The 26,850-nt window shown below is 40.0% G+C and overlaps 1 protein-coding gene and 1 long non-coding RNA gene across 2 annotated transcripts in view; both read left to right on the top strand.

Moving 5' to 3' along the window:
• The window catches only part of LOC114139102 (uncharacterized), a 111,164-nt gene that overhangs the window by 68,098 nt on the left and 16,216 nt on the right, over positions 1 to 26,850 (top strand). The window contains exon 3 of the long non-coding RNA XR_003594386.1: positions 21,025 to 21,067. This is a non-coding gene — a long non-coding RNA (uncharacterized LOC114139102). The remainder of the gene's footprint in view (positions 1 to 21,024; positions 21,068 to 26,850) is intronic.
• Positions 1,713 to 6,228, top strand: zic6 (zic family member 6). Its single transcript, XM_028008760.1, has 2 exons — positions 1,713 to 2,932; positions 4,777 to 6,228. Exons 1-2 carry the CDS (start codon positions 1,972 to 1,974, stop codon positions 5,400 to 5,402), a joined length of 1,587 nt encoding a protein of 528 aa, XP_027864561.1. The 5' UTR covers positions 1,713 to 1,971; the 3' UTR covers positions 5,403 to 6,228.

Genomic DNA, 26,850 nt, shown 5'->3' with positions numbered 1-26,850 from the left:
AACAGCCTCATGTAATCATAACATCTCTTTGCACATCCTACATTTTTTTCTTTCCCTGAAAAGAAAAGACCATAAGTCATCAGGTTTGCCAGACTGTTGTGCAGGCTGACTGGCAGATTGGAAACCTACAGTTTGTTGACCTTCTGATCTCAATTATTTTCAGAAATGCATCAGGTGAAAGGTTGACAAACATGACCGCCAATGACAATTGGGGCAGATTTAGGCCAGTTCTGGGCCTGTTTACTATTTTACAGCATTTACTGTCAAGTGGGTCCCTTTGATTTATTGCTGTCTTTAGACCCCAGAAAAATTGAGGGCAGATTTTTTTTGTTTTGTTTTATTTTCTTGTGTATTTAGTGGGGGGGGGAGTTAGAAAATATGCCAGCAACAGTCTTTGGAAATAAAGGGGGGCTTTCACCTTAAACCTACATAAGCTACAGCCCAGAGCCCAAGCCTCGTTGTGTGGATTTAAATAAAAGTAAAAGATGAAAGAATGTGCCTTAGCTGTCCGAAGTGTTGAGGAGCCTTAGCAACGTCAAGAAAAAAAAAGAAGAAGAAAAAAAAGCGAGTTGACGCACAGGAAAAATGTACTCCACTGTAGCAACAGCAACACTGGAGAACTCGGTGTCCTCACAGCACCTCAAAGTATATTTAAGAAAGTTTTCATGCAAGCTCGCTGAGTTTGTCACGTTTGACAATTTACATTTTAAATAACCACTTTCTTTTAAAATGGAGGGGGGAAAATAACACGTATGCCAGCCTTCAGGACGCATAGTGCACTTTTTGAAGATTATTAATTTATTTACGTGCCTTAATGAGAGAGGCTTTATTTACAGAGATTGTTTACATTGGGCTCTAAGGTATAAAGTAGTACGGACTATTCTGTTGTTCTCCCAAATGACACTTCTGTAAGAAAAAAAAAAAAATCATTTGTACTACTAATAAAAAGAGAATCAAAACAAAATCGGCTCTACTACTTGTTGCTTCATTGCAGTTAACTTTTTCCAAGCAGTTCAAGCTTGCATTTAAAAAAAAAAAAAACAACACATGTATGTATGGTTTAATTAATGAAGTTATATTTTAAATCTCTAAAATCGCAGTGACTTAAATATTTAATAAATACTTTTTTTGAACGCTTTGTTTACGCAGTCTCATTTAAAATACATTTGACCTTAAATAAAACGTATTTCTCTGTAACTTTCACTGCTATCAATTGTTTCATTTTTACGTCTTGAGAATAATTGGCCTGGACACGCAGAGACCAAAACCTATTGTTCTTGCCAGGCAGGAGTAGTTGTTTTGGCAAAGAAAAAGCCTCTGCAGACTTTGATTGTGTTGTGTTTTGCTCATGTCTGGACCTAATCACTTGACTTCTACCAGATGATTTCTAATAAACATTAACCTGTGCATTCCCCCCCTCCTCCGCCCTCCTCCTCCTCTCTCCTGCTATATGTGGAGATTTTAGAGAAGGGCTGTAATGAGAGTGCGCCTGAAGTTAAAGAGGCAGCGATATTAGGGAGTAGCACCGCGGCACTTTTCAAAGCATTTTCTCGGCGATATTTGAAAAACGGAGTCGTGCGGTGAACTCCTGCGTGTCCCTTTTAAAACAAACCCTGCGCCTGTCAATCACCGCACATTCCAACCAATCCCAAAGCTCCCTTTTTAAAAGCAGGTTTGCCTGCTGTGCTTTTATATTGCACCATGGCCTGTTTCGAAGCATTTTTTACTACCACGGTTATTGCCACAAATCAAGAGGGCAAAGTGAACCGGCATGGGACTCACACCAACTCTAACGAAACTGAGTCTGGTTGCAGCTTCCGCGATGTTCACGGCCAAGAATTTCACATGCAGATGATATACAGCAAGGGGAGAGAAAAAAAACAGCAACATGGGAGCAGAGTTTCTAGGTGCATCCTGACTGCTTGCACTGGTTGATTTCTGCAAACTCACAGGCAAAACTCACAACAAAACATGACAAGCCTTTCGAGGTTTAGTGGCTGCCCTCTCTCTTGCGTCAACCCCGGGGAGAGCAATACTGAACCCAGCGTGGTGCTGCCACCTTTGGCAGGGGAGCACATGGGACACCCCACTGGCAGTTCCTTAAAACTCTGCCCCTCGCACAATTTGCGAGACTACCCCGAGACGAGGTCCAGTGCATATGTTGACCACTCGATTCCCAGTTTTTCAGACTCTGGATATCCCAGTCACGGGTTAGAGCACAGCCCTAGGGGCATTATCATTGGAGCAAATCTCTCTGGAGCCGGCATGCCACCCGTCACTGATCAACTGGCACCAAGACCCAACCAACATGGCGGGATGGGAAGGTACCGGGACTTTTCTGGCTGCAGGGACAACAGGAGCCACGCTTTTTTTGCCAGCTACCAGGAGCAGGCCCACGCCTCCACGGACGCGTCCCGCGACCTCGGCAGTCAGATGATGCTGGGTCTACCTGGCGACCTCCTCACCCGGACTCACTCCTACGGCCAGACCATCAGCCCCAAGGGAAACAGCCAGCAGATTGTCACCCAGTTCCTGGGTCTCTACAAGCCCCTGAACATGGCGATCCAGCGTGGGGGAGCCGATGCCTTCCTCAGGTGCTCCAAACAGACGGTGAAGCATGAGCTGGTGTGCAAGTGGAGTGACGGCAAAGAGGCTGGAGCGGGAAAGCTGCCCTGCTCCAGAGCCTTCGGGACCATGTATGAACTTGTCACCCATGTGACAGTGGAGCACGTCGGAGGACCCGAGCACTCTGAATATATTTGTCACTGGGAGAACTGTGCGAGGGACAGGAAGCCTTTCAAAGCCAAATACAAGCTGGTGAATCACGTCAGGGTCCACACTGGGGAGAAGCCCTTTCCCTGTCCATTTCACGGCTGTGAGAAAGTTTTTGCTAGATCAGAGAATCTAAAGATCCACAAGAGGACTCACACAGGTCAGTATAATAATAATAATAATAATAATAATAATAATAATGCGTTTTAAATGGTTAAATATTTATAATTGATTAAAAATGTATTTTTAACGTTTATCTGTCTCACAGTAAACTTTTTTCTATTATTATTATTATTATTATTATTATTATTATTATTATTATTATTATTATTATTATTATTATTATTATGTTTCATTTAGACCCGTGCCACGTATTTTGCGATTTAACGTTCTAATTTTCGGTGGGGTTTTATTTGTATTTTTTTCGCCGTCCACGTCAGTTTTCACTCGCATGTCTCAGGAGAAAAGAGAGAGAGAAAAAGAAGAAGAAGAAGAAAAAAAAAAGACACGTGTAGTCCCCACGCAGGAGCCACAGATGAGAAGTAGTAAGACAGCTGCAAACGAGTGCAGTCAGCAGGCAGCAGGCCTGGCGCTTTGGGTGCCTCCCTCACTTCATTCAGAGAAATTATTAAATAAATGCCGGGACACCGGAGAGCTGTGACGTAGCCGTTACGCTGCTTGTGCCTCCCAGGGATTTTATCTTCCTGTCTTCACAGAGCACAGCGCTCTGTGATGTAGCCATGATGTAGTGGGAAATAATAAAAACATTTTAAAAAGTTGAGGAAATGGTTGACTTTAGCTGTAAATAAAAATAGGCTATGTTTAAAAATGTATCCCGTTGCCGTTTTTTTCTCCCCCTCGCTTTTCCTTTGAAGGGCATTTCATATGTTACCACGAACCGTGAAATATCTCGTAAAATGCTTTTTAAACTTCACAACCTGGCATTTCTTTTTACCAAACACCCAACCATATGAAATAAATCAGCGTGCAGTTATATTTTATTCCTTCTTCCACACGTCAGCCTAATCACATTAAAATAAAGGCATTTAATTTTTAATTATATAAATAAAGTGAATTGCTTTCTCACAAAAAAAAAAAAAAGAAAAGAAAAGGACTGGACTAAATACATATTCCTTGGGTGCTGTCTTTTATTTCTGCTGTGTATTGTTTTATTATTAAGAACAGCAGAAGAAAGAGGCACAACAGAGCCCCATGTGACACTGGTTAAGCTATCACACAGCTGCACATGCGTACAGTGTGCATATTAATCAGGCTCTTTATGTAATAACAAAAAGTATCATAAAACACATAAAGAATCCAGTTAATTATTCATATAGCAACAGTTTACAACAAATGTCTTCTCAAGAAACTTCAACATGCAGGAAGGACCAAATTATATCCAATTCTGTGGCCATATTCAGTCAAACCAGACTCCATACAATCCAGTCATAATTTCAGTTCAGGTACATTAAATCCAATCTGATTATAACACAACAAAGTCCAATTCATTCAGAAAATGAAGCACGTGTACTTTAGAAATGCAAAAACTGCCCTGCCATGATGTTTGCAGAGAGATGTTGTGCAGTTAACACTGAAGTGATTAATTTGTTCAAACAGAATGGCAACGAGGCAAAAATGTATTACATGTTTCAATAGGAAGTGATAGAAAGCAAGGAAAACTGTTAACCAATGCTCAACATGTATTACAAGTTTCATATACTATATATATATATATATATATATATATATATATATATATATATATATATATATATATATATATATTTAACTGTATTTCAACCCAGAGCCTTAATGTGAGCCTTATACGTGTCACATTCAGGGATCCGTATGGATGGTGGGACCCGTTATTGACGGAAGATCCGCCCTTCCGTCAATTCTCCATCTCTGTGCAGCATTTTGGGGTTGTGTGCCATATGACGGTTGAATGTTCAGGCCTGCATGCGCTTTCATAACTCGTCCCCGTTTCTGTCTCTGCACGTTTAGGTGAAAAACCGTTTAAATGCGAGTTTGAGGGCTGCAACCGGAGATTCGCGAACAGCAGCGACAGAAAGAAGCACTCCCACGTCCACTCCAGTGATAAACCCTACATGTGCAAGGTCAGGGGCTGTGACAAGTGCTACACCCACCCGAGTTCTCTGCGGAAGCACATGAAGCTTCACTGCACCAAGGAGCACGTCGCCAAAGGCGGCGACGCGCCTCCCGGTGACGGGGGTCATGCTGCGGAGGGCAGGGCGGCCCGAGCGTCGGACGTTGGCCAGATCAGCCCCCCTCAAGCCCCCACCTCCACTCAGGATGTCCCCCTGTCCCCTGAGAGCCGGGACGAGTCGATCCCGAGGTCACGCTTCCATCACGCGTTTGACAGCAGTTTGGACTACTCCGCGCACAGGTCGCAGCCCCTCTTGGACCCTTTATTGCTGCAGAGGGGCAGCTATAGGTCCCAGTCTTCCCAGTACCCCTGCGGCCAGACTGGTCACGCTTTTGCCCAGACCTCACGGACTTTCTCTTCGGCTTCTCCCTTTCAGAAGAGCATCGTGAACGGATGGTACACATGCCACAGTGGCGTGGACACATTCCCACCAAAGCAGTGCAACAACATCCCCTCCCTCTGAGGGCCTGGACGCAAACTGTGCCTCTGTTTCAATGTTGTAGCCTAAAACCCAAACAGCTGTTTCTCTTTTACTCTGTGTACTTTTGTGAAAACTGTATGAAATAGTTTCTGAAAAGTCCTTTTGAATTTTGCATTGCGAAATATGGCCCAGTTGTTGTCGTTCTTATTGTTCTCCGCTCGCCCTTACATCTCCACAGTGTGCTTTAGGAGCGCATACGCGTTGCATAACTTAAATAAAAATGTCGGTCCGTCTTAAAAATGAAAAGAAAATGATTGTTTTTTTAATGTAAGTTTTTTATATATATAATTATCAGCGCATTACGCATTCTGAACCTAAAATCTCTTACAGGAAAGTAAAAAAATAAATCTGAATGTAGCCCTCACAGTAGGGGTCTTTGTTGAATGTAAACTAGGTTTAATGTATGTCGGGATGAATAGAAATATTATTCATGACTCTATGTATATCGCAGGTTGAATCATTATCTGGATGATCTTTACTTAGGTTAAATTTTGAGATCTAACAGGCCTGCTTGGTGGGCCTGCAGCATGATTTGACTTTAATTAATATACCGGCAGGCTCATTATTTTTTCCTTTCCCTTACCCTTGATTATGTTCAACATTCTCGCTCCTTTTTTCCCATGAAACATTCGTGCTCTGTAATATGTGTTTATTTCACATTTCTGTGCAAAGTGAGTAAAACCACAGTGTTCGTGTTAATGGGGAAAAAAAACGTTTCATTAGAATACATTCCTGCTGTACATAGGCATACTGTATAATTGATTATGTATCTTATATTTTATTAAAGTGTCTATATTCTCTTTGATCAGATATGTGTGATATACCCTCATCAAATAATTTTCAACAAAGATGCAAACTTTTCTCTGGGTACAAATTATCCATGTCCTGTGTGAAGATTTGGAATTCAGTGTGAAGCCCTCCTACAGTTCTTAATATACATATGGCAGAAAAATTTATCAGAGTTAAATGAGACTGATAAATGCATCTGTGAGGGCTGCCCTTTATATATATATATATATATATATATATATATATATATATATATATATATATATATATAAACCAAGCAGTTTGTACTCCTTTATTTCATTATGTCTGTTTGCCTTGTTCAGTTCTCTGACATGACATTTGACGTAAATTGATGCTATACAAATAAACTGAATTGGATTTAATTTAATATACACAATTACATTATCTTGTACTATGAGAGCGTCCTGGTAACAGCTTGCCTTAATGTTCATATATCTGTTATATAATTAATCAAAACTACTGGTTTCATGTTGTGTTTTCTAATTTTTCAACCCATCTCAACATTCATTGAAGGCAAATATAACTCATGTTGGAAAAGTCTTGGTTAAAGAAACAGCTTTCGAACAAAGATGTTGGTTTTGCTTTGTTAGATTTTTTTTTTCTGCTTAATGGTGAAATAATTGCCTCCAGTACAGTTTCACTGACACATTTGTTCACGTTCCTTAGTTTTTGTACCTTCTGGAATGCAAATGTCAACAAACAGCTCATTATTTCGCAGGAATGAGCCGAACAGATCTCTCTTTTCGACGCCTGTCTTTTTTTTTTGTCTTCAGACTTTGAGTTCACTTTTGCAATCTAGTCTTGGTGCAAAGGCTGAACTTATCTTCAGCGAGTTATTGTTCCCGGTTCACACTCCCTGATTCATGTGTTATAAAACACATCTTTGTCTAAAGATGTCAAAAGGAATGCAGTTGAAAGCCAAGAGGCAAGCTGAAAGTACAGTATGGGACGTCTTGATGATGAATGAAAAGACATAAAAATAAATCTTTCACTCTAAAAATGATTTCTGACCATTTTCCATGCATGCTATCCATATTTTTGGTAGTACACAACTTAAATTCAAACTTGTAGACATAAATTAGGTCATGTTGAGTCATTTGACGTTTGCTGGGGAATCATATTGGCAGGACATGATGGTCTCAGTGATCTTTCAGCTAACTAACATCAAAGTTTTTTCTGTTCATCAAGATTTTCATTAGATATTTGGATGATCATGAAAACGAGTGTTCTTACTGGTACAAGGCTGCATTTTTGACCCTCTAGTGATTTCATTCTGTATACTATTTCAAGGTCAGAACAAAAGCATTTCAAGAAATGCATAATTTTTGCCACAATATAAAGAATGAAAAAATAAATATCTGATTATCTGTTTCATGTCTTAGTAAAAAGCTGAAAAATGTATGTTTACTGTAAATGTGTACAGTATTTGCAGATGTCTTCAGATGCAATCTGTGATTAACTTGTTTATGTATTCTGTGTCGTGTGTATGTTACCCATGAGGATGCATCATTTGGGAGATTCAGATATTTTTGAACGTGCATTTTGCAAATCCCTCAACATCCCTCAACAGTTTCAATTTCTGTATGACACCAAGCAGTTTGCACTGCTTTATTTTACTTTTTCGTAATTAGCAGTGTCTTAGCATTGCTGTTTGAGAGCTACTTAATGTGATGAAATATTAATATTAATGTAGCTGAATATTTTCTAAGTCTTAAAGGATCATCTCAAGTGCTTGGTTTGAAATATTTAAATGGAGAGGTCTTTCTGTCTTTAAGCAAAGTGGGCCAAACTTTTCCAGCTTTGATCCATTTGCTTTAATGGACAGATTACTAGAATTTGTGCGATAAACTTTCTAAAGAACGCAACCACAGTGAGAGTTGCATCAAATGCTTTAGGTGTTAAGATAAAGCGAGGAGTTTTAAAGCGATGTTGAGATTTTTAAATCTTACCTCTCATCTGCTATGCCCTTCCCTTTCCTTCTGTAATTCTACAAATAATCCAAGTGTTCACAGAAATATTTAAGTCAAAAGATGTATTTGTTAGAACAATATGTTCTAGCGGGGTACGAGGACGCCGCCGCCGCCGCCGCAGTGCCAAGCGTAAATGTCTAGCGCAGTACTTAACCGCTGTGCTGTACATTCAGACCAAGCTGTGGTAATATTCCATAAACACTGAACCCCACCACACCCTTCCCCCCAGTAATCATCACTGATTAGACCCTGCACTCCCCAGTTTGCCACTTGCCCACCGCCATCTTTATTTTTGTGCTCTGCCTAGCAACAAGAGCAGGCGCCATTTTGGATGGGGTATACATCAGGTTGATATAAATAAATCTTTTTTTTTTTCACTTTGGCATTCACTGAATTGTGACAGGGTAAGCCTCCCACTCCTCCCACGTTGCTTTTGGGTTGAACATGATGAGGAACCCAGCTGTGGACCAGAGGGTGGGCTGCTTTGTCACACCAGGTTTTTTGCTTTTATGCATCATCATAACCAAATATGACATCTTGCGTAATTTACACCGTGCATCTGCCATACCTTTCCAGTGGCTGTCCGGCACCTGGCAGCGGCTGGAACGGCTGTGTCAGCACCGACACTGACTGACCGAGTGGGGTTTTAATTGGATCTCTGGCTTTTTCCTGAACCTCCTCAGGTCGAGTCAGAGGTGATTTTGCTTCTCTACTTGCTTTCTTTTTATCAATATCCCCTCACCCTCCTTTTTTATACCAGATTCTCTTTTTCTTTCTTCTCGTCAACCTTTATCCGTGCAGCTCCTGGCTATCTTCACCCTCTGTGGCTCCTTCATGATGGCCCTCTAATCTCTGCCAGTGTGGCTCCACAGTAGGTACTGTTGATACACAGTTCTTCATTCTGGCCCCGACAAGCATTCGTGCGGACTCATGTAATGTGGATCTGCAAAGTGTTCACACCCTGATTAAGAAGTAAAATTCATGGTAAATGTTTTTTTTTTCAACCTCTATTTTTACAAATACCCTGAAGCAGTCTGTTAGTAAAATACATCTTAATTTTGTAAAATTTGCTCAGTTCTTTCTCCAAATCTTTCAGATTGAGTGGACATTAATTGTTCGCATCCCTCCAGGAGACCCCAAAGGTTAAAATTAGGATCTGACCTCTTAGGTAGTCATTCCTCAGTTTGTTTTGTTTCTGGTTAAGCAATTATTTTGTTGATTTGGATTCATCCTTAGATTTGTTGTGATCCTGATCTTCAGCTTTAAATCGAACATACAGAATTTTGAAGAAATAAAAAAAAGACCAATATTTGAAAAAGCTCTAAATCTCACCCTCTTAGAAAAAACACTTCGGTACAAAAGAAGAAACATCACAATAGAGAACGATAATGCCACTTTAGTGTTTCAACCCAAAAAAGTACCAAAAAGGAGCCAAAAGTCCACAAATTCAGATCACAACTCACTTTCATAAAATGTTTTGCTGAATATTAGTCAGATCTGGATAAAAATCAGGAAAGATCTCTTTCTGTTCCTTATTGTCCACATACAGAGTAGAATATTATCATAAATAAAACACAAGCAATACTTTGTAAATGTTTTGCAGATCCTTCAGTTTTGTCTTTTGATCAACTTTGGGGAAAAATCCAGTTTTTATGATTCTCATATGTTAATATACAGTTAGGTCCAAGTTGACCATAATCGTGGCAAAGTTAGATTTAAAAATTATTTTAATAGAAAACAAAGATGTTTCTGTTTCAAAAAGAGACAGAAACAAGCTACTACAACAATATAAAATAATGAAAGAACATTTAGTTTTACTGATATTTTAGAAAACAAATTGTTAGCCAGCAATTAGTTACCTTTCTTAATAACCAATTGAAAAAATGATTTACTGTAACAACTATAAACCTTTTCTACTAGTGTTTTGATCATTTATCTGTGTTGACAATCTTCAGATCTCTGAGGTTAAAAGACCTCTTCACCGTCACCCTAATCTTTAATATAGGTTCCAATAAGAAGAGAAAGAATAACTTTGGCCCTATCATCAGCATTTTATAGGAGAGTTGACCCTTTCAAACCTTTGAAGACTGTAGCAACTTATGAGTCTGGTAAGGAATTTAACGAGGTCTCAAAGATACAAGACATCAAGTATAAGTCATGGAGGTAATCTGAAACAGGTGTCCATATTCCCAGGTCTGGCTGTCCATCAAAGGGCAGATTGAACTGCAAGATGCTAAAAGAAGTCTCCAAAACGTCTAAAATGTCAATGCAGAACCTGCAGCAGACCTTGGCCAGCTCACTATCTGAAACCACTGAATTTTTCTGTGTATCAGAGAAAAACATGAGTCTATGAGTTAAACATTAAAGCAGAAGCAGAACTTTGCCCTTCAACATGACAATGACCCAAACGAAACCAGTTATTCCACCAGAAAATTACTGGGTGACTACTAGAGCATGTGAAAGTATCATATATTCTTTGCTTGTACTCATAATCTTGGCCAATAAGTTGAATCAGATTCTGAAAATTAAGTCAAAGTCAAAACCCTGATCTTGACCCCATTGACGTCAAGATGGTGAGGTGGGCTGTGAGGTGACTGAAAATGGATTAAACACACAGGAAAGGGGGTCAGTGGCAGTTCTACATCAAATGTATTGGAGGGTGAAAGAGTTGCAGTTCTTTTTCATTTAGGTTCAGAACAAATGGATGGAACAAAAAAAAACATGACAATATTTCAAAGTTTAATATGTTAAATTAGCCAAAGAATCCATATAATACAAGTTCTGGCGCTGCAGGTTGGAGAACACTGATCTACAAGATGAAAACTGTTAGCATGTCTCATTGAAGCTAAATGTACAACACCTGAATTTTTAATGCCTTGTTAAAGTAGAACTGTGAAGCTAAAGAATTAAATTGGTCCTGGCAACCAATTATTTATGCTTTCTTTGTCAGTGCCTATAATAAGAAATTATTATCTCGTCAGTACAGAGGGGTTCTGCAGGGCACTGGCCCCGTTAGCCCCTGCCTAGAACCGCCCATGCTCCTGCTAAGCTTCATTTTAGATAAACCAGATTCACTGTAATTTATGCCAGTCGTGAATTTAAAAAGGCCGAAGTTAATCAGAAAGGGGCTTTGAGAAAAGGGTGTGCATACCTCTGCAACCAGGTTATTGTACCTTTATTTATCTATATTACTTTATATCATATATTAATATAATCTACTTGAATATTTTCTCAGATATGTTTTTTGTCGGTTGAATTATGCAGGATTTGTGTCCCAGTAAAGTGCAAGGATTGGCTTTAATTTTTACGTTGTAAAAGCTTGACATTTTAACAGGGGTGTGAACGATATTTACAGGCGCTGCGTTCGCTTCTTCGCTCTCTGTGGAGAATTTCAACGCCACATGGATGCGGCTGTTCAGGGCTTTGGCATTTAGACATCAATGTGGCATGAGGCCAATTATAACATTTCATAAACTCAGATTCCAAACCGTAAGACAAACAAATGTACAACACAACTACACACAAAAGAGCAGCTCATACAATATTTTTCTATCTGAGATAAGGTGATATGTTTCATGTCGAAATCATTGTTTATTTGCGAGTACTAATAAGCTTATAAAACACACATTAGTCGCGAGGCTCTTATGCTAGACAATGCCATCATTACAGTCCTATGTCCATGTTTGGAGAATTTAAGTCCCACTTCGATGCTCTTGTGATTTAAGCAGTCCTTTAAATTTCTCTGGTGTTCATCTGCACAGCGGTTTTCTGATTTCTGTGGTGCCAACCCCCCGTGTAGACCAGCCTACACCAGGGCTTATTAAACTAGGCTCCTTTTTACTCTTCTCAATGGTTGCTGCTATGTCAACTTAAGCCCAAGCCTCCCAAAAAAAATGTTCAGCTCTCTGACTATTGTTACAGAATATTTCAAAAAATTGGTGCAACTGATTGAGGTATTGCTGAATAGCCAACATACAGCAAGACGGAAAGAAAAGCCCTGCCTATCCTCATGCCTAATGCATGCTTGTCTTTTGATGCTTTGCAATTTACCCCGTGGCTGGTTCTTAAAAAGAAATCTTTCTTTTCTTTTGTCATTTATTATCCATGCCTTACATAACATAGATTTCAACCGTTTGAGATGAGACAGTTTTTAAATACCTTCATGGCGCCTTTTTAGCTGGTTAGATCAGGAGGTTGCTATATGATTCAAAATGTTTACCATGATCAAACAGACCACAACAAACAGACAGGAAAAGTTGTGTTATGTTGTACTTATATTTCAGCATTTAATGTGACTATGTGTAATGTGCAAGCTGAATAAATAATACATAGAAATCATATCTTATAGAAGTCTTTTTTTCAAAACTCCGGGAAAGGTAGAAGTTGAGCTGGGTGGGCAAATCTTTGAAGATCTTTGAACTTTTCCGACCTCCAAGCCTGTGAGATGTATTCCATGCTTTTAAGGGAATGAACCAAAACGTTGGTCCTCCTGCTTCTAATCCTTCCACCAGACCCCTTGTCATCAGAGATCAACCAGTCTGAGCCTCAATGCCCCCCACTCATAGGCAAGGGCAGCTGGCGGCTTTCATGTATGCGAAGAGCCATATGAATATGCTTAAATATGCATATTTGAGCAGAAACTGTTGCCTTTATCTGCATCTGTGTTTTTTTTTCCTGGACAACTCTAGTATATGATCTTTGAGAAATGATCAGTTACATTTTAGAGCCCCTGCATAATGATTCACATTTTACAGAACGCATTTGAAGTGTTTGTTAGAAGCTGTTACAAAGGCTTTGATCGTGTCTCCTAAAGAACCCGGCGTCTCAGATTTTTAATAAAACCAAAAACCAAAAACATGTGAGGAGACGTTTTAATCGCCTGTTGTCTCTCACAACCATCACCCTTTATTAAATGAAAAAAATCATTTTCATTCTTTTACATGGTTTCTGAAAATTCTGCTGTTTGAGGTTAAACTTGAAAAACAGCAGATCACACTGATCACGATCCAGCGTGTTTCAAAGCGGGGACCAATCGTGAGAGCTTAATTTTTGTCTGTTGCAGTATGCATTGCGAGGCAGCTGCGCTATCAAGCCTGTGAACGCGACATCAGACGGAAGGTTCCTGTTTCTGATCCCATTCCTACTGAAGTCCATCCATTTCAGGAACATGGGTGCGTTGACACGCTCAAGCTTGCGCCTGCTGATTCGAGGCCATTAAATTAATATGTAGTGGACATGAGGCTGTGTGTAGTTTTAGGGTTTGTTAAAGTGGGATCCCATGAGGCCACAGTTTAGAGGCCTTTTCAGCGAGAATGTGAGGCAATCTTGCTGTTAGCCCTAAACGCTCCAACATCACCCCAGGGCCTAGTAACTCTACAATGATGGATGTGGGACGTTGGGAAAAGAGGGTGGCCCTTCCCCAACACAGGAATTCCCCTTGGGCCTTTTCAATTATGGCTAGCCAAAGGTTTCTACTGTGATGATATGTTGAATTAAGGCTGTGACGGCAATGAAAGGGACAAATGTGATTTGGTGTGGCGCTGACCCTCAACTGCAAGCGGCAGCGGCACATCTGGGAGTTCCTGTTTAGGCTTCACTATTTACCTTTTGAACTAATTCACATTTTGTCACATAAAATCAACCCTTTAATCTGTTTTACGGGGATTTTATGTGATAGATATAGGAAAAAGCAACATTTAATTGTAAAGTGATTAATAGTTTTGGTATAAAAAATCTGAAAAGTGTGGCATGCGTTTGTATTTATCCCTCTCTAAAAGCAGTGCAACTAATTGCCTTCACAGGTCACCTACCTAAACCAATGCAGCTTTTTATTACAGAAGAGGTCAACTGGCATAATGGAGATTAAGGAAAACAACAGACACGGCTGGGTTAAAGATGTAGACAAACTTACAGTACAGTTAAGATGTAACACAATATCTAAAACTTTGAAGATCTCACCGATCACCGCTCTGTCATTTTCTGATGATGGAGACAGTATGACACAACTACAAACCCACAAATGTAGTGCATACAGATGTTCTGCACAAACATGGGCTTTAAAGAAGAGTGGCAAGAAGAAAAGCCCCTTCTGAAAGAAAGCAATAAGAGCCTATGTGAAAATATATTTAGGTGTGTTCTTTAACAGTAGAACTGCTCCAGTAATCTTTTCGCCAATTAGTTCTGTTTCTGTGCTGATTTAAAACCTGTGAACTCTGATTCTTTCCACAGAGGAGTTAGTATTTATATCAGTCTGCAGGGAATGTTTCCTTTTTAGGATATCTCAGAAAAAGGTGGAGGATAAAAGAAAAATCCTTGTTTTATGCAACCAAGAAGAGTGTTGCATTTTCAACAAACCCAACTGTTAAAGTTGAATATTCCTCAGAAAATTGACCTTTGTCCACTGCTATGCTGGAGTAACACAGTCTATGTAAATGACTTTCCTTGGTTATGTAATTCCAGAAATTATGCAGCCTGCTTTTGCAACTGGGTGTGTCTCAAGAAACGCATTTAACAACAAATAAATCATATTTGCATGGGAATTGAGTGGAATGAGGACAAAATCCTAAACCCGCTTTCATAGGTCTAATTACAGAAACCAAATCCTGCTAATGAAGCTGCGTTTGGACTGGATAAGAGTTGCTTTTCTGTCCATTTATCAACATTTTTGTTTGAAAACACAACAAAATGACTGAATTGCAAACAACTGCCGTATTTAATGATGTAATCACCATTTGGTGAAAAAACATTATAAATTCAGTATTAAAGATGCATACCATTTATCATTTATAGCCACATAATTATACAGTAAGTATAAAACTATGCTTGTTTGTTTTTAGATTACAAAAAAACTTTTCAACAGATTAAAATGAAACATCAGCCACTGCAGGATTAAGTGGGGTCTCTTGGATTTGCACATATATGGACAAGATCTGAACAGCTGACTTTTGCCTACATGTAATTTATTGTTAATACACATGAATGGTATGCTTAATTTCAATATTGCATGTTGTAAAGCCTTTATTATTGCCTTATTAGCTGCTTTGAGATGACCAAATTTATGGATGATCATGATACTGCCTCAATCCTGTTAGTAGTTCACTTCTAAAAGTGAAAAATATATACATTATGAACAAACGATTTAGTAATAAACAAATCTGGAGTTACTCTGAAAATGTTAATATTATATATGACTGTTTTAAAAATAACTTTTTATAAAAAATGATTAAGATATAACCTACAGAATCACTGGGAAGACTTTATATGTGGAAAGTTGGGTGGAAGGAAAAAAAGTGTGGTAGAAAATGGTGCACAAACAACAGTCATTTAGTGGCCTTCCACAAGACATTGACTGTGGTGTGTGGTTAGTGCTTTAAGAGTGATCATCCACAGATGTATCCAGATCCTGGGGTGGCGTTAGTTTTGTTAAGTCATCTCTGAACCAGAGTTGGAGAGGTGTCTCACCTTGCAGGGGACAGGGACTGAGCTGCTGCTCAGAGTCTGGAGGAAGAGTGGAGCATCGCAGGTTGCTGAGGTTCAGTGTTGGGTTTTTGAAGTCAGTGATGGTTTGAAGGTCAGAAAACTGGAGCTGAGTGAGACCAGAGCTAACAATGTTGGGCTAGCCCTAAACTGTTCAGTACATTAAGGATTTAGCAGGAAAACATTTCTGAATTAAAAATGTGGGTTTTTTTCTTGGTTTTGTGTAATGCTAACATTTTCTAAGAAATTGAAGCCATAATCATATACATAAACAGAACTTCATTACTGAAATATTTCACTTTGAACCAAAATAACACAGTTTCATGTTAAGAATTTATTTACCAAAGTAAGTCAACTTTTTGATTATATTCTAACTTACATGTTGAGATGAATCTGTAACGTCATGATCAGAACAACACTGTGTATCATAAATTCCTTTCATCTTTCATATCTCGTCTGATGCCTGTTCTTAGTTTTCATCTAATTTCATACCTCCTGACCTTTAGCTTACTTTTTATCATCTCTTGCCTTATGTTGCTTCTCTGATCATCTCAGAAATGTTTCTGTTTTTTATTCTTAGTTTAGCTCTAGGCTTTGCAACAAAATGGAAGAATAAACGTCCAATTTTCCTTTTAAAAAAGCCAGAGTTGGTGGTGAAGTACTGGCTTGTGTGAATGTGTGCGTCTGTATGCAATATGTAGCAGTGTGGAGGACTCAAGTCCCAGTGTATTCAAGCCCACAGATCACAGAAGTTTTGAAAATCTCCTTGATCATTTCCATTTCTAAAATAACTTCCTTTGAACATTCCAAGTCACTTGTGTGTGCGTGTGTGTTTTTTTTTTTTCTTATTTATAAAGCCTATTTAGACAATCAAGGAGTTGAAAAATAATTAGGCTCCCATGCATGCGCTTGGACATGTACTCCCTTTCAATCAGTTAAAACCAGCTGTTAATTAAACTTCTGAGCTGCCCAAATAATTTTCTTATTAGCCGCCACGTTCCTCAGATCTGATGTCAGAGGAGCACATTTTCTCTTTGGCTGCGTCTTTCAGTGTGTTTTATTTCCCACAGAAATCCCACTGACCCACATAGTTGATCTCAGTTTTGAAGTGAATAATATTGAAGTTAAGCAGAACGGAGGCTCTATTATTAGTCGCGTCTGAGCCTCTGTTTAGGTGCTGCTGTGTGTTGCCGAATTCCCCGAGAGGAGGCATTACCATCTCATTTGGGTAAGGCTCAGATTACCTCACACAGCCGAGTCGTTTTATGTGTCGGGTTCTGAGTTGTCAGTGCCGAATGTTTATTCTAGCATCTAAAGGCCCGGCTCGTCCGGATCCATTTCTGCGACATCACACATGACAACTTGTGATGCCACCTTACTGATATTTCCATTGAAGGGGACTCTCACTGTCAACAACACTGTATTGATCCTCAGGACCATTTTAACATCCACCTCGCACCCTTTCACACACACCTGAGTGACTGCGGATTGAAAATGTTTGCTGATAACTTCGCTGGAACGTCTCCTTCTTTAAGTCGTCAGTTGAGGCGTTGTATGCTACGCAGAGAGAGGACGATGCAAATCAAATAAATTAATATGCAACACTAATGTTTTCATCCTGATTAAAAGGCAGTGGCATGATGAGCAATCAAAACAAGAAATAAACTACATGGATTAAAAATTTGCTTTTAATTGGGTAGATGAAAGAGGTAATTAAATGCAGTTGCGTTAAGTCTCTATTTCAAGTCAGCCAGTACTCATTTATTAAAAATGAAGACATTTAGTGATGCGATGAATTGCTCTTTTCACTTTCGTTTCAATATTTATGACCTGAAATGTAATTTTCCTTATTATTTGCTCAATTTTAATTATTATTGTTTTTTGATATTTTCATTAGTTGAAATGAACTTGGGTTCTTTGTGAGAAGTTTTCAGTTGTTTGTTTTGACATCTTGCTGAAACTAACCCAATGGAACCACTTTTCTAAAGTTTCTCTCAGCAATATTGAAATGTTCGATAATTTGTTTATTTAATAAAAGATCAAATAAAATACAACCCATGCCCAATGTTTTTGTTAGCTCTACTGTAGATCTGTAAAATGCCCATCATTAAGTTAATCTTTAAAATATTTTCATACAATAATATTATGCAAAAATAAGATCACAAGTTTGGGTTAATTTTTTAAGATGAGGGGGAAAGAAAATCATACATTAAGATATTATTTTTAAGAAAGTGGTGCCAGACATACTGGTTCTGTTGGCAATTAAAGCATGTAACTGAAGCATGTTTTAACTCATTCTTGACCTTTTTCAGTTCATCAGAGAGTCTAATTTGGTCATTAAGGTTTTTTCCCCTGGAGTGTGACACAGAGGCCTGTTTCTCATAGCACTTGTCTTTCTTCTAACACTGAGGCACTCCTCAAAATGGGAAGGAGAAGAGAACCTGACATTTGTGTAAAGTTTGATGTGCATTGATGTTTGCAGTTTAGAAATATCTTTTCCACATCTACAGTCTAATGAGTATTTAATGAGTTTAAGACAAGCAGAACAGTCACAGCGGTGGCTGGATGAGGACCCATGTTTATCTTGCCACTAGTGTTCAGGGTGGTAAGGAAGGAATCATTCTGCTGAGTAACTGAAGCATAGACTGGTATCTTGGAGTCACAGTGTAGCTCAACTCGGCTCAAATATACTCTACACAGTTAGGATGATTTTCCATTTCAATTAAGTAACAACTCTAATGGAATAGTCATGTAGTTGGGCAGTTGCAGAATCTGAAAAACTATCATTATTCAATCTGGATGCATCACGAACAAAACGCAACAACGGAGGACATGGAAGCTATGTTAAACATTCTGCTCAGTTTGTGGATTTTTGGTAGATTCAGTTGCTGTTGTGAGTCTTTAAAACTGTAAGGGAGACTCTCGTGACCCAATCAGCGGCTTCACCTCCTCGCCAATCAGTGATCGGCAATCTTTACAGCCTTACTTTACACAATTAGAACCCCAATGAAATAGGTTCCAAAAATAGGGATGTTTCCACATAACTGTTACCAGTGGAAAAGCCTCATAACCATTTAGAGCCAAGTCAAATCACACTGAGTATGTGGTAATGGAGAAGGGCCCTAATTTTCTAGAACAGCCATCCTTGATACCACATACCAACTGGTTGTTTGGGTGACATACCAAAACAAGAGAAAAACATTTTCTTGTCCTACTGTTAAAACCTACTGGAGCTTCAAACTTGTGCTTTGGTTAGACAAGAGTAAGATTATACACTTTTTAGCAATAAACACTGCAGGATGGATATGTAGATGAGCACCTAAATGCCCAGTGTTGCATGTTGGAGGATCTGTGATGCTGTGGGCTTCTTTCCTTCAGGAATTTGGAAACTTTGTTAGCATGGCATTATGGATAGCCAAATATTTCAGGGAATTTCAAATACACACTTCATGGACTAGCAGAAACAAGCTTATGACTTCATTTTGTAGCAGGATATCGATCCAAAACATACAATCAAATCAATGCAAAAGTGGCTCCTCCGGCTGACAATCAACCTTCTTCTTGTCACCAGACCAAAATCCTGTAAAAAAAAAACTGAAGTGTGAGTTGAAGAGAGGAAAACTCAGGACTCTGGATGAGGCAGAAAGATTGTGAAAGGAGTAATGATCAAAGATCGCTCTCCGTTTGTGCTCCAACCTTCTGAAAGGTTATAGGAGAAGGCTAAGTGCTGTCCTGTGGGCTAAAGGTGATTGTACACAGTATTTACAGCAGGTGTTCCAGTGTTAAGAGCAATTATTTCTTTAGATGGGATTTTTCCTGCACTTAAATGACCTCAAATTAAATGTTAGATTTTGCAAATTTTATTAGAGACTATTCTACTGCAGTAACAGATGCATTTATTTGAAACACTATATGCATCTCATTTAGATGATATGGTTTTATTCTGAGTTTTGCATCATGCATTCACTTATAGGAGCCTGCAGGAACAGTTATTAACATATGGTTATATAAATGTTCAGATTTGCTTACAGCTAGATCAGAGTCTGTTATTTATTATTAATTTTGGTTTTTTCCTAAACTAAACTCCCCTGCAGCTGTGCTTTCAGTATAATTCATTGTAACAGCCTCCCAATGCGACATTTTTATTAAATTAGTACTTCTCTAAAACATTTGGACCAAGACTTTGCACTGGAGCACCCCTTAAGATAAATTTTATTGCAGTCCTGTTGCATTAGACTGTGTTAGAGTTGTGGACTATTTTTAAATCGGTGTGACAAGCAAACTGGTGACTGAGTTTGCATTTCGTACTTTCAGCTGTGCTCATGACAGAAGGAAAAAATAAAAGTTGATTACTTTTCCAGTCCCTCTCTATCTGCTGTAACAGTTTCTATATTAGGGATCACAGGATGTTCATTTTGGGGGGTGAAATAGAATTTCCGAGGCGTGATGGGGTAACTGTTGGGGTATGAGGAGCAACAAGCTTGACTTCCAGAAGATGTGCTTAAATTTGTGCAACAAGATCAGCCCATGTCGCTCTGCGATTGCACCAGCCTTACTCATCAATCAGAAATCAAAGCTTTGACAGTGATGAACATTAAAGGGAGGCCGCTTGGTTGTCCTGTGCCAAGAGGCTTCTTTTTGCTGAGCATATTAAATCACTGTAGGCTATAAAGAGTCTCATCATTGGTCATGTGGAGGAAGATAGCTGTTTCTGAGTAGGAACATGAAGGTTGTTGGGCTTTAATAAGTCATTGTTTTTGAAATGTCTAATTTAAACATCTGTTACTTTTACAAAGCAAAACATTTAATGTCCCTAAGCATCCAATTTACTTGCTGCAAAGCAGGAAGAGTGAACACTGCCAAAGGACAGATGAAACTTCATTCCAGCTTGATTTTTGGAGGAAGGCGGGGTTCGTAAACTTCAAAAAAATAAACTTCACACAGAAGAAAATGAATAAATCCAATAAAAGTAACCAAAATGTCACAGCTGCCAGTCGCAGGCTGCATCAAAAATGAAAGAAAGGAAGAAAAAACTTTTCATCCTGATTCCACTCATCTGCATTTAGGTGTGTTGTCAATGTTTTTCTCCGCCCCCTTTTGGGATTTGGACTCAGGCAAGAAGTCTGTTTATCTGAGCAGCCAGCAGAACCTCAACAGAGAGTTTTTCTGCATTCAAGTGGTGTCTTCAAAATCTTGACGAAGTCAGAGTTAATGATCAAACTAGCTGGTGTATAACTCTTTGATCTGTTCCTGTAGCCACCCATTAATAATCACATTAGGCTCAGAGTAATTTGTGCCCAACATTGCCTAATTATTACCTGTAATTGCTTGCCTTTTTTTTCTTGCAGACTCTTGAATGCCTACTCATCTAAAATCTGGATGTATTTTTGGGTAAGTGATATATAAATCTGTGAAAGACTATCTAAATCTTGCAGTTTTAAAGTAGTCTGTGGTACTTTATTATCTTAGACCAAAAAGTTTGTTATGCACAGCTTAGAAAGAACATGCCACTTTCACCCATCCCTCTTTTTCACTGCATTCTCAGCAGATGCTTAGCAAGAGACGCTGTTTCTCAAGATTGAGCTGGAACAACAAATATGTGCAACAGAACATCCATGCTCCATGATGTCAATGGGGATGTTAGTGGGAGTTGGTGTATTTTATGCCTTTGCCAGGGTATTTTAATTCCTGTGCAGAGGCTATGATTTAGTCTTTTTTGTTTGTCCCTGGACATGTTTATGGGCTAATAGGCCTTTGTAAGCAGTACTCTATTTATTTAATACAATTGTAGTGCGAACAGAAGGAATAATAAACAGGCTGACTAAACATACGATTCTTCTTTTGGGCTGAGAAAACCCTGTGTAAGGACACAAAAGGGGGACGTTTCCACAGCGGAAAGTAAATTCTTTTGAAGTGGAACTAATCATCTGAGGGATGGTTCCCGTTGTCCTAACAACGCAGCTGAATTGGAATGAGCCTTCTTTTTTGTGGAAGATATGTTTTCTCCTTTTCATTCAGACCTGATGATGATAGTAGTTTCACGCCCTGTCCACCCACATTGTCCGTCCAAACTTCTTTGCAAGATAAGTCTTTACTCGTAGACGCCGAACGCACGGCGGGTGACTCCTGGGCTGTGACGTCAGCCTAACTCCTCTGTCTCCTGCTCTTTCTCTCCTTTTAATGCCGTTAGGATGAAAAGGGGAATCTCCGAGTGTGAAAAGATGAAAGCTCAAAACAGTCCTTATATCATAATAGACCTTCTTTACATAAAGTCGGCCCAATGGTTTGAGTTTTAGCTGCTTCTGATTCACCTGAATTTTTTTGATTATGCCTTTTTATGTTAATTGTAAAAGAAAATAGTTTATTTGGGATAGAAAGATACAAAGAGTAACTGTAGAAAAACAACTTTTTTTTTTTTTTCCTTTTTTTTTTCTCCAAAGAGTTTTTGCGGCGCTAGTGGCTCGTATTTTTTCTACAGTAGGCAGACAGGAAGGAGGGTGAGGGGGGAAGACCTGTGGCAAAGGTCGTTGGGACCGGGAGTTGAACCCACGACGTCCGCGTCGAGGACTCAGGCCTCTAATCGTGGGGCGTGCTAACCCCCTACACCACCACAGCACACCCCTAAAACAACTTAACAGGAATAATGCTTGAATGCAGCACTAAAACCAACTTCTTTTTCTTACTTAAATTTTTACATTGAGAAAAATACATTTTGAAAATTGACTCAATTTAAATGAACTCTGCCCAGATAAAGACAAACAAAACAACATTTAACATTTAAGATTAGAATAAGATATCAGATAAATAAAAAACCTACATTTTTTATACATAAATATTGGCTTATTGAAAGATATGTTTAATACTTGCTTAAATGTTGTTACTTTAATGAGGTGCTTGTAGTAAAACATAAATAGTCTCATCAGAATGCATCTTCAAATTTTCTGAATATGACTGAAGGTATATATGAATGCCAGATATATAACATAACTAAAGTGCATTGTTTTTAGGCCTTCATTACAACAAAACAATGCTTACTCCTAATAACCTTCTAAAAACCTTTACTTTTAATCAAGCAATCCATTTTCTTTCAGTGACTGTTGAGAAGCTATGTGTTATCTAATACGTCAAATAAAATTGAATCGTTTTTTAAATAAAAAAAATAAACCTGAAGAAATGTTGATTTCAAAATACAGATTATATTTGCATGATATTATCTTTTAGTAGATACCTGTCTCATTTCCCATCAGAAATAAACTTCATAATTAAACAAAAGTAATGAAGTCTCCAGGTTGTATTAATTACAGGAATCATGTGAATATGATAGTGCATACTGCTGTTTAATACAAATAAGCATTTATTGACTGAGCCCCTAAAAGCCCTCGATATATGCACAGAGAAATCTCTTTTCATCTGAAGCCGTAGCGATGCAGCTTTTGTACTTCTCACCATCTGCCTCAGACAACTAAAAAAGGTAACCTTGCACTCCTGACCTCAGACTGGGGGAAATGCAAACTTGTACCATTCCAAATCTTTGTCTTCACACAAGCTGTAAAGGTCTGCCTCTCCTGAGTTATAAACTATTGGCCTCTCTGCTACTCCAATAGTCATCCAGCCGTTTTATTGTCTCAATGGGGGGTACAGGGTTCAGGCAGCAGTCATCGACTGAAACAGAGGTGAACTCTTTGGGGGGAAGCTTCCTGGCCACTGTGCCAACATATCAGTCAAGATCTGTTGAGACATGAAAAACAAAGAGACTGAATTCCTTATTGCACACTCACACAATTTTTCAGTGGAAAAATAAAAGCTGCTATTGCTTTTGTTAAAATCCTTAAATATATCTATATCCTCATCTTGAACACACATTTATTTGAATGATTATCTTCATGAGTAGGGCTGAAGATTGAATGACAACATTATTATCGCTATCTAAATTAAGGAAAGATGAAAATTTGAGCAGTTTTCAGATGTTTTTGTCAAGCCCCAGAACTTATTAGATTTTTATCATTTGTAGTTTTTTTTAGAATCTCAAAACCTCCCTACTGTGTTTTCCTGCTGATTATTTATACAAAGTTCTTAAGACTACATTATTTATCATTTTTCTCACAGATGATTTATTAATTGCAGTACTGCAAATAAGGACACCCAATGAAGAAGTGGTAACAGAGTTAAATTATGTTGTAAAACTAAGAGAAAGGAAGTCTAGCTAATCAAACATTGTTTCATCTCCTTCCCACTGCAGTAACTGTAGTGAATCATTAGTATCAATGAGAAGCAGGTGGCAGCCAAATGAGCAAAGAGTTCTCAGTCAAAACTAATTCAAGCTGATAATGGATTTGTACTTAGGAGTCATAAATCTACATGATGTTCAGTTATCGCAGCAGCTATTCACACACCAATTAAAGGCAATCCGGGCTACTGATGTGATATTTGGCAACAGTGCGTTTGCTGTGATGTCACACAGGGGTGGATCCCTGCATGCAGTGACAGGAGAAAGACGTCTCTTTCTTCCAATGCAACAGCAGGATTAGCCTCCGCTCTTTTTCTTAAAGGGTTCGGAAGATGAATCTGCTTTATCTCATCACTTCGTTGCCTGCTGTGTTCTGAATGTTTTCTCTTAAAGCCTCACAAGCGCCCTCGCTATAGCACTGAGTGTGGAAAGGTTACGGCAGGACGCATCGCATAAGCTCATGACACACTTGAATGTAGGCCATTTTTAATTCTTCCCGGTTGGCAAAGAAATTCAGCCTGTTAGATGGTGCAAACTCAGAATCCTCAAGAAACCTTATTTATTCCACTTCCAGCTGGAAAATGGCTCGCTTTAAGGTCATTGCAGGCTCTCTCTGCAGTTTAACCATGGATGAAAGGGCCGACGGACCAAATATTCACAATTAAACCAATGCTTTTCTAGTGACAGAGATGCTGCTCATGCATGAGCTGCACTGTCTTTAAATTGTCCAAACATTCTTTGGCTTGCTGTTATTTTTGTCATTTTAGCATTGCCATTGTCATCACTGCGAAGTGGGAGCCTGGGAGAGGACACCAGCGCTGTGCCAGTTGGCTCAAGCAGAGAAAACACAAGGCAGACACAGAACAACTCTAATGTTCATTGTTCCAGACAGAGTCCATTTTTTTGGCCAGTGTATTTTCTGAGTGTCCTGTTAGTCCTAGGAAATGTTTAAAGTGGTGACTTTGAAACTACCTAGAAGAGTGCAGCTCAAGACATTTGGTGTAAAATATATATTTATGCAGAATTCTGTTTATGAATTTTTTCTTTTGCATCTTGCCAAAAGGACCGGGGTCATTTTATTCAAAGTTATGTAACGATAGGAGAGTCATAGAACTCCTAGATCAGGCCACAGTCATAAATGATTGATACAATGATGCGCTGTTAATATGTACAATATGGCTCACTGCCCAGGGCAGCACAACCTGGGGGGCAGTATAACTTGGAGTGAGAGCTCCAACCATTCTTTTTCTTGCTTTTTGTTGCTTGTCTAATCAAAAGGAAGTGGGTGGTCCTTGGGTTATGTACATTATATGTACTGTGAGAACATATGGCCTCACACTGGGTCCGTGATAACGTTGGCATCTGATTGTCAGCGCTAAATTAAAAGAACTACATTTGATCATGTCTCGTTCAAGATATAGGTGCTTTACTGGTCAAAGATAGACTAACAAAGGCTTTATGCTTTATGAGACCTTTATTTCCATCCATCCATCCATCCATCTTCTTCCGCTTATCCGAGGTCGGGTCGCGGGGGTAGCAGCTTCAGAAGGGAGGCCCAGACTTCCCTCTCCCCAGCCACTTCTTCTAGCTCCTCCGGGGGAATCCCGAGGCGTTCCCAGGCCAGCCGAGAGACATAGTCCCTCCAGCGTGTCCTGGGTCTTCCCCGGGGCCTCCTCCCGGTGGGACGTGCCCGGAACACCTCACCAGGGAGGCGTCCAGGAGGCATCCTGACCAGATGCCCAAGCCACCTCAACTGGCTCCTCTCGATGTGAAGGAGCAGCGGCTCTACTCTGAGTCCCTCCCGGATGACTGAGCTTCTCACCCCATCTCTAAGGGAGAGCCCAGCCACCCTACGGAGAAAACCCATTTCGGCCGCTTGTATCCGCGATCTCGTTCTTTCGGTCATGACCCAAAGCTCATGACCATAGATGAGGGTGGGAACGTAGATCGACCGGTAAATCGAGAGCTTCGCTTTTTGGCTCAGCTCTCTCTTCACCACGACGGACCGGTACAGCGCCCGCTTGACAGCAGACGCTGCGCCAATCCGCCTGTCGATCTCCCGCTCCCTTCTTCCCCCATTCGTGAACAAGATCCCGAGATACTTAAACTCCTCCACTTGGGGCAGGACACCCCCCCTGACCCGGAGAAGGCACTCTACCCTTTTCCGGCTCAAGACCATGGCCTCGGATTTGGAGGCACTGATCCCCATCCCGGACGCTTCACACTCGGCTGCGAACCGATCCAGCGAGAGCTGCAGATCACGATCTGATGAAGCCAAAAGGACCACATCGTCTGCGAAAAGCAGAGATGAGATCCCAAGGCCACCAAATCGGATCCCCTCAACACCTTGGCTGCGCCTAGAAATTCTGTCCATGAAAGTGATGAACAGAATCGGTGACAAAGGGCAGCCCTGGCGGAGTCCAACTCTCACCGGAAACGAGCCCGACTTACTGCCGGCAATGCGGACCAGACTCTGACACCGGTCATACAGGGACCTGACAGCCCGTATCAAAGGGCCCGGTACCCCATACTCCCGGAGAACCCCCCACAGGGCTCCCCGAGGGACACGGTCGAACGCCTTCTCCAAGTCCACAAAACACATGTAGACTGGTTGGGCGAACTCCCATGCACCCTCCAGGACCCTGCTGAGGGTGTAGAGCTGGTCCAGTGTTCCACGACCAGGACGAAAACCACACTGCTCTTCCTGAATCCGAGGTTCGACTATCCGACGGACCCTCCTCTCCAGGACCCCTGAATAGACCTTGCCAGGGAGGCTTAAGAGTGTGACCCCTCTATAATTGGAGCACACCCTCCGGTCCCCCTTTTTGAACAGGGGGACCACCACCCCAGTCTGCCAATCCAGGGGAACTGCCCCCGATGTCCATGCGATATTGCAGAGTCGCGTCAACCAACACAACCCTACAACATCCAGAGCCTTAAGGAACTC

This window comes from Xiphophorus couchianus, chromosome 23, assembly GCF_001444195.1.
Source record: "Xiphophorus couchianus chromosome 23, X_couchianus-1.0, whole genome shotgun sequence".
Taxonomy (NCBI): Eukaryota; Metazoa; Chordata; class Actinopteri; order Cyprinodontiformes; family Poeciliidae; genus Xiphophorus; species Xiphophorus couchianus.
The sequence above is the reverse complement of the archived record's forward strand: the minus strand, read 5'-3'. Positions and strand labels throughout refer to the sequence as shown.